The 8,615-nt window shown below is 40.4% G+C and overlaps 1 protein-coding gene across 7 annotated transcripts in view; it reads left to right on the forward strand.

The window, feature by feature from the left end:
• The window catches only part of NF1 (neurofibromin 1), a 1,508,106-nt gene that overhangs the window by 718,760 nt on the left and 780,731 nt on the right, over window positions 1–8,615 (forward strand). For all 7 annotated transcript variants that reach the window (XM_053707520.1, XM_053707522.1, XM_053707523.1 and 4 more), the window contains exon 16: window positions 706–829. In XM_053707520.1, coding sequence (XP_053563495.1) covers window positions 706–829 — 124 coding nt within the window. The remainder of the gene's footprint in view (window positions 1–705; window positions 830–8,615) is intronic.

The raw sequence follows: 8,615 nt of genomic DNA on the forward strand, positions 1-8,615 counted from the left end.
GCAAGCTCTGTATATGTTATTAAGTTATAAACCTAAATGTTCCTGCAATCTGTTTTAGTCTTCCAAATAGCTATTAATAGTATGACATCTAAGTTCTTTGGTAGCTAGATCCTGTGAATCTAGTCAAGTACCTACTAGACAAATGTGGGGTACAAGAACTAAAGAACTGTTCATTTTTAGAGGGTTATGGATATTACAAACCAGAAAATAGTGATTTTGTTCCTCAATGTAAAATTTTATTGAGATCAATTCAAGAATGCAATATTGTTTCTTGTCTCCCGCCCCTTCATCCACTTTGCCTTTTCAACCTTTGTTCCATAGATGTTGTAACCATTATTTTAGAAGCCCATACAGTTTATTCTTTTATTACTCATATTACTTTGTCTTGCAATTTATTAAAGGAGAGAAACAAATTGTTTATGTATGAGAATCTATGTAGCAGGAAATTAACTCTTTATTTTGTAGTGACCACCTGATTAATTCACTTATCTATTAATATTGTAGAGATGAGTATCCTGATTATATTACTATTCTTGTATCATTTTCTTGTGAACTGCCATGACTAATTTCACATTTTTATTACTTTTTGTATTTTATACCCCGTAATGTTTCTGAAACAAAATAAAAGTTTTAAAATTGGAAGCCTGGCAATGTTTATGTGCTACATGTAAGGCAGTGAACTGAATTATTTGTGTTTCTTTATAGCTCACAGATGCTTTTTTACATTTGTAAGAAGCTGACTGGTCATCAGTTGCTAAACAGCACAGAAATTCTCAAGTGGCTGCGAGAAATTTTAATTTGCAGAAATAAATTTCTTCTTAAATATAAGGTAATTAATTAAAGTGATTGAATTCAATAAAATTGACTTTAGTTATGATACTTTCTGACGGCATGCTGTTCTTTTAGTTTTATGTAGAGAACAAGTTAACCTTTCAGCAAGGGATGTAAAGAAGCTCTGAACAAAATAATGTTAGCTATTAAAGTCTTTTCCACTTGCACCAAATATTTTGTTTTAAAGGGCATAAACCCCTAAGCCACTAATTAGATTGGTTGGAAAGCATTTTTACATTTGAAGCAGTTTTTGTTCCTTCTGAATGCATTGAAGACACTGCTGTCTGGCATTTTCCTCTACTCTCCAAACACATGCTTCCTGCATTACTGCTGTCTCTGAGTTGGCATAGAGCGTGCCTGTAGCCAATCTAGAATCAATATGGAAGTAATGCACAGGAGCACACATTTAAAATGTATAAAACACTATGTAGGCGGTAGAGCTTTTAGAAGAAAATTGTTGTATTTATGGACATTTATTTATTTATCCTTCAAATTTTAGCAGTGTTTGCCCTCATAATTCGTTAAGGAAATTGTATGTTCCTTTTAATCGTTTTTCTTGTGAGCCTTTGTTTTCTAAACTATAGTGCGTTTTGCTATTGTATTTTGTGTATTAAAGAGAAATGAAACGCACATTTTTTCTCCAACATAGGTGTGTCCGGTCCACGGCGTCATCCTTACTTGTGGGATATTCTCTTCCCCAACAGGAAATGGCAAAGAGCCCAGCAAAGCTGGTCACATGATCCCTCCTAGGCTCCGCCTACCCCAGTCATTCTCTTTGCCGTTGTACAGGCAACATCTCCACGGAGATGGCTTAGAGTTTTTTAGTGTTTAACTGTAGTTTTTATTATTCAATCAAGAGTTTGTTATTTTGAAATAGTGCTGGTATGTACTATTTACTCAGAAACAGAAAAGAGATGAAGATTTCTGTTTGTATGAGGAAAATGATTTTAGCAACCGTCACTAAAATCCATGGCTGTTCCACACAGGACTGTTGAGAGCAATTAACTTCAGTTGGGGGAACAGTGTGCAGTCTCTTGCTGCTTGAGGTATGACACATTCTAACAAGACGATGTAATGCTGGAAGCTGTCATTTTCCCTATGGGATCCGGTAAGCCATGTTTATTACGATCGTAAATAAGGGCTTCACAAGGGCTTATTAAAACTGTAGACTTTTTCTGGGCTAAATCGATTCATTATTAACACATATTTAGCCTTGAGGAATCATTTTATCTGGGTATTTTGATATAATAATATCGGCAGGCACTGTTTTAGACACCTTATTCTTTAGGGGCTTTCCCAAAGCATAAGCAGAGCCTCATTTTCGCGCCGGTGTGGCGCACTTGTTTTTGAGAGGCATGGCATGCAGTCGCATGTGAGAGGAGCTCTGATACTTAGAAAAGACTTTCTGAAGGCGTCATTTGGTATCGTATTCCCCTTTGGGCTTGGTTGGGTCTCAGCAAAGCTGATACCAGGGACTGTAAAGGGGTTAAAGTTCAAAACGGCTCCGGTTCCGTTATTTGAAGGGTTAAAGCTTCCAAATTTGGTGTGCAATACTTTTAAGGCTTTAAGACACTGTGGTGAAAATTTGGTGAATTTTGAACAATTCCTTCATGTTTTTTCGCAATTGCAGTAATAAAGTGTGTTCAGTTTAAAATTTAAAGTGACAGTAACGGTTTTATTTTAAAACGTTTTTTGTACTTTGTTATCAAGTGTATGCCTGTTTAACATGTCTGAACTACCAGATAGACTGTGTTCTGAATGTGGGGAAGCCAGAATTCCTATTCATTTAAATAAATGTGATTTATGTGATAATGATAATGATGCCCAAGATGATTCCTCAAGTGAGGGGAGTAAGCATGGTACTGCATCATTCCCTCCTTCGTCTACACGAGTCTTGCCCACTCAGGAGGCCCCTAGTACATCTAGCGCGCCAATACTCCTTACTATGCAACAATTAACGGCTGTAATGGATAATTCTGTCAAAAACATTTTAGCCAAAATGAACACTTATCAGCGTAAGCGCGGCTGCTCTGTTTTAGATACTGAAGAGCATGACGACGCTGATAATAATATTTCTGAAGGGCCCCTAACCCAGTCTGATGGGGCCAGGGAGGTTTTGTCTGAGGGAGAAATTACTGATTCAGGGAACATTTCTCAACAGGCTGAACCTGATGTGATTGCATTTAAATTTAAGTTGGAACATCTCCGCATTCTGCTTAAGGAGGTACTATCCACTCTGGATGATTGTGACATGGTCATCCCAGAGAAACTTTGTAAAATGGACAAGTTCCTAGAGGTGCTGGGGCTCCCAGAGGCTTTTCCTATACCCAAGCGGGTGGCGGACATTGTTAATAAAGAATGGGAAAGGCCCGGTATTCCTTTCGTCCCTCCCCCCATATTTAAAAAATTGTTTCCTATGGTCGACCCCAGAAAGGACTTATGGCAGACAGTCCCCAAGGTCGAGGGAGCGGTTTCCACTTTAAACAAACGCACCACTATACCCATAGAGGATAGTTGTGCTTTCAAAGATCCTATGGATAAAAAATTAGAAGGTTTGCTTAAAAAGATGTTTGTTCAGCAAGGTTACCTTCTACAACCAATTTCATGCATTGTCCCTGTCGCTACAGCCGCATGTTTCTGGTTCGATGATCTGATAAGAGCGGTCGATAGTGATTCTCCTCCTTTGGAGGAGATTATGGACAGAATCAATGCTCTCAAATTGGCTAATTCTTTCACCCTAGACGCCACTTTGCAATTGGCTAGGTTAGCGGCTAAGAATTCTGGGTTTGCTATTGTGGCGCGCAGAGCGCTTTGGTTGAAATCTTGGTCGGCTGATGCGTCTTCCAAGAACAAGCTACTTAACATTCCTTTCAAGGGGAAAACGCTGTTTGGCCCTGACTTGAAAGAGATTATCTCTGATATCACTGGGGGTAAGGGCCACGCCCTTCCTCAGGATCGGCCTTTCAAGGCAAAAAATAAACCTAATTTTCGTCCCTTTTCGTAGAAACGGACCAGCCCAAGGCGCTACGTCCTCTAAGCAAGAGGGTAATACTTCTCAAGCCAAGCCAGCTTGGAGACCAATGCAAGGCTGGAACAAGGGAAAGCAGGCCAAGAAACCTGCCACTGCTACCAAGACAGCATGAAATGTTGGCCCCCGATCCGGGACCGGATCTGGTGGGGGGCAGACTCTCTCTCTTCGCTCAGGCTTGGGCAAGAGATGTTCTGGATCCTTGGGCGCTAGAAATAGTCTACCAAGGTTATCTTCTGGAATTCAAGGGACTTCCCCCAAGGGGGAGGTTCCACAGGTCTCAGTTGTCTTCAGACCACATAAAAAGACAGGCATTCTTACATTGTGTAGAAGACCTGTTAAAAATGGGAGTGATTCATCCTGTTCCATTAAGAGAACAAGGGATGGGGTTCTACTCCAATCTGTTCATAGTTCCCAAAAAAGAGGGAACGTTCAGACCAATCTTAGATCTCAAGATCTTAAACAAGTTTCTCAAGGTTCCATCGTTCAAGATGGAAACCATTCGAACTATTCTTCCTTCCATCCAGGAAGGTCAATTCATGACCACGGTGGATTTAAAGGATGCGTATCTACATATTCCTATCCACAAGGAACATCATCGGTTCCTAAGGTTCGCATTCCTGGACAAACATTACCAGTTCGTGGCGCTTCCTTTCGGATTAGCCACTGCTCCAAGGATTTTCACAAAGGTACTGGGGTCCCTTCTAGCTGTGCTAAGACCAAGGGGCATTGCTGTAGTACCTTACTTGGACGACATTCTGATTCAAGCGTCGTCCCTGCCTCAAGCAAAGGCTCACACGGACATTGTCCTGGCCTTTCTCAGATCTCACGGGTGGAAAGTGAACGTGGAAAAGAGTTCTCTATCCCCGTCAACAAGGGTTCCCTTCTTGGGAACAATAATAGACTCCTTAGAAATGAGGATTTTTCTGACAGAGGCCAGAAGAACAAAGCTTCTAGACTCTTGTCGGATACTTCATTCCGTTCCTCTTCCTTCTATAGCTCAGTGCATGGAAGTGATCGGGTTGATGGTAGCGGCAATGGACATAGTTCCTTTTGCGCGCATTCATCTAAGACCATTACAACTGTGCATGCTCAGTCAGTGGAATGGGGACTATACAGACTTGTCTCCGAAGATACAAGTAAATCAGAGGACCAGGGACTCACTCCGTTGGTGGCTGTCCCTGGACAACCTGTCACAAGGGATGACATTCCGCAGACCAGAGTGGGTCATTGTCACGACCGACGCCAGTCTGATGGACTGGGGCGCGGTCTGGGGATCCCTGAAAGCTCAGGGTCTTTGGTCTCGGGAAGAATCTCTTCTACCGATAAATATTCTGGAACTGAGAGCGATATTCAATGCTCTCAAGGCTTGGCCTCAGCTAGCGAGGGCCAAGTTCATACGGTTTCAATCAGATTGGAAGCTACCTTTGAGACGAGACCTTCTTGTTCAGGGTCCGTTCGAACATCCGAATCTGGTTTCACTCCAGCTGACTGCTTGGAGATTGAACGCTTGATTTTATCGAAGCGAGGGTTCTCAGATTCTGTTATTGATACTCTTGTTCAGGCCAGAAAGCCTGTAACTAGAAAGATTTACCACAAAATTTGGAAAAAATATATCTGTTGGTGTGAATCTAAAGGATTCTCTTGGGACAAGGTTAAGATTCCTAGGATTCTATCCTTCCTTCAAGAAGGATTGGAAAAAGGATTATCTGCAAGTTCCCTGAAGGGACAGATTTCTGCCTTGTCGGTGTTACTTCACAAAAAACTGGCTGCTGTGCCAGATGTTCAAGCCTTTGTTCAGGCTCTGGTTAGAATTAAGCCTGTTTACAAACCTTTGACTCCTCCTTGGAGTCTCAATTTAGTTCTTTCAGTTCTTCAGGGGGTTCCGTTTGAACCCTTGCATTCCGTTGATATTAAGTTATTATCTTGGAAGGTTTTGTTTTTAGTTGCAATTTCTTCTGCTAGAAGAGTTTCAGAATTATCTGCTCTGCAGTGTTCTCCTCCTTATCTGGTGTTCCATGCAGATAAGGTGGTTTTACGTACTAAACCTGGTTTTCTTCCAAAAGTTGTTTCTAACAAAAACATTAACCAGGAGATTATCGTACCTTCTCTGTGTCCGAAACCAGTTTCAAAGAAGGAACGTTTGTTGCACAATTTGGATGTTGTTCGCGCTCTAAAATTCTATTTAGATGCTACAAAGGATTTTAGACAAACATCTTCCTTGTTTGTTGTTTATTCTGGTAAAAGGAGAGGTCAAAAAGCAACTTCTACCTCTCTCTCTTTTTGGATTAAAAGCATCATCAGATTGGCTTACGAGACTGCCGGACGGCAGCCTCCCGAAAGAATCACAGCTCATTCCACTAGGGCTGTGGCTTCCACATGGGCCTTCAAGAACGAGGCTTCTGTTGATCAGATATGTAGGGCAGCGACTTGGTCTTCACTGCACACTTTTACCAAATTTTACAAGTTTGATACTTTTGCTTCTTCTGAGGCTATTTTTGGGAGAAAGGTTTTGCAAGCCGTGGTGCCTTCCATTTAGGTGACCTGATTGCTCCCTCCCTTCATCCGTGTCCTAAAGCTTTGGTATTGGTTCCCACAAGTAAGGATGACGCCGTGGACCGGACACACCTATGTTGGAGAAAACAGAATTTATGTTTATCTGATAAATTACTTTCTCCAACGGTGTGTCCGGTCCACGGCCCGCCCTGGTTTTTTTAATCAGGTCTGATAATTTATTTTCTTTAACTACAGTCACCACGGTACCATATGGTTTCTCCTATGCAAATATTCCTCCTTAACGTCGGTCGAATGACTGGGGTAGGCGGAGCCTAGGAGGGATCATGTGACCAGCTTTGCTGGGCTCTTTGCCATTTCCTGTTGGGGAAGAGAATATCCCACAAGTAAGGATGACGCCGTGGACCGGACACACCGTTGGAGAAAGTAATTTATCAGATAAACATAAATTCTGTTTTTTCATGATTCAGATAGAACAATACAATTTGATAAAACTTCTATTATCAAATGTGCTTATTTCTCTTTGTATCCTTTTTTGAAGAAGCAGCAATGCACTTCTGGGAGCTGTTGTAACACATCTGAGATAATAAGAGTGCATATCTGCTCCTTAATATATGCAGGTACGCTTTTCAAAAAAGGATACCAAGAGAATCAAGCGGATTAGATAATAGAAAATCATTGGAAAGTTATTTAAAATAGCATGCTTTATCTAAATCATGAAATTAAAATGTTACTTTGCTGTCCCTTTAATGCACAGAAAAACTGTTTAATTTAAATATTCTGTAATCATTTTTATTTTCTCCTTCAAAGTTATGCATAAAATTCATATAAAAAAAAGTCAGCCCAAACATTGGATGATTTAACTCTGATGCTTTGTTACTATCTTTGGAAATAATTTATCCTGTTTCTGTCATATTCTTCATTGCAAATTGAATTTGTGTGTTTTTTTTTTATTTTATATATACAGTTTTTGAGTTTCTTTAATATCAATAATATAAAAAAATATTAATTTCCTTCCATAAGGCAGGGGGAGTCCACAACTTCATTCCTTACTGTTGGGAAATACAACACCTGGCCACCAGGAGGAGGCAAAGACACCCCAGCCAAAGGCTTAAAGGGACAGTACACTGTAAAATTGTTTTTTCATTAATGTATTTTAAATTACTTGTTATACCAACTGCAGAGTATAACATATTTGAGAAATTCCATTTTCATGCTTACTTGTGTATATAAAGTAGCAGATTTTGTGCTTTGAAACAACAGCCTATTACAATGGTTTGAACTTAAAGGTGATATCAGATGTCATTATGTTCTAAGTTTGTGTAAACAGACTTGCTTCCTTATCTTTTATTTGGCTGGAACACCAAAGCTCAATACATAGAGAGAGCAATGGACAATTATCATTTTATTACTTAACTATCCTGCATCCCACAGAGTGTAATCTCTTCTACTGACTGTGTATACTTAGGCTATTCAATAGCCTATACTCCAGTATTAATTTGTTCAGTGTAGGTGGCGATACCACAGGCTAAATTGGCTATTTCTCCAACATAGGTGTGTCCGGTCCACGGCGTCATCCTTACTTGTGGGATATTCTCTTCCCCAACAGGAAATGGCAAAGAGCCCAGCAAAGCTGGTCACATGATCCCTCCTAGGCTCCGCCTACCCCAGTCATTCTCTTTGCCGTTGCACAGGCAACATCTCCACGGAGATGGTTAAGAGTTTTTTGGTGTTTAAATGTAGTTTTTATCCTTCAATCAAGTGTTTGTTATTTTAAAATAGTGCTGGTATGTACTATTTACTCTGAAACAGAAAAGAGATGAAGATTTCTGTTTGTAAGAGGAAGATGATTTTAGCAAACGTTACTAAAATCGATTGCTGTTTCCACACAGGACTGTTGAGATGAAGTAACTTCAGTTGGGGGAAACAGTTGGCAGACTTTTCTGCTTGAGGTATGACTGGCCACATTTCTAACAAGACTATGTAATGCTGGAAGGCTGTCATTTCTTCTATGTGTGATCAGTCCACGGGTCATCATTACTTCTGGGATATAACTCCTCCCCAACAGGAAATGCAAGAGGATTCACCCAGCAGAGCTGCATATAGCTCCTCCCCTCTACGTCACTCCCAGTCATTCTCTTGCACCCAGCAACTAGATAGGATGTGTGAGAGGACTATGGTGATTATACTTAGTTTTTATAACTTCAATCAAAAGTTTGTTATTTTACAATAGCACCGAGCG

This window comes from Bombina bombina, chromosome 3 (assembly GCF_027579735.1).
Source record: "Bombina bombina isolate aBomBom1 chromosome 3, aBomBom1.pri, whole genome shotgun sequence".
Classification (NCBI taxonomy): Eukaryota; Metazoa; Chordata; class Amphibia; order Anura; family Bombinatoridae; genus Bombina; species Bombina bombina.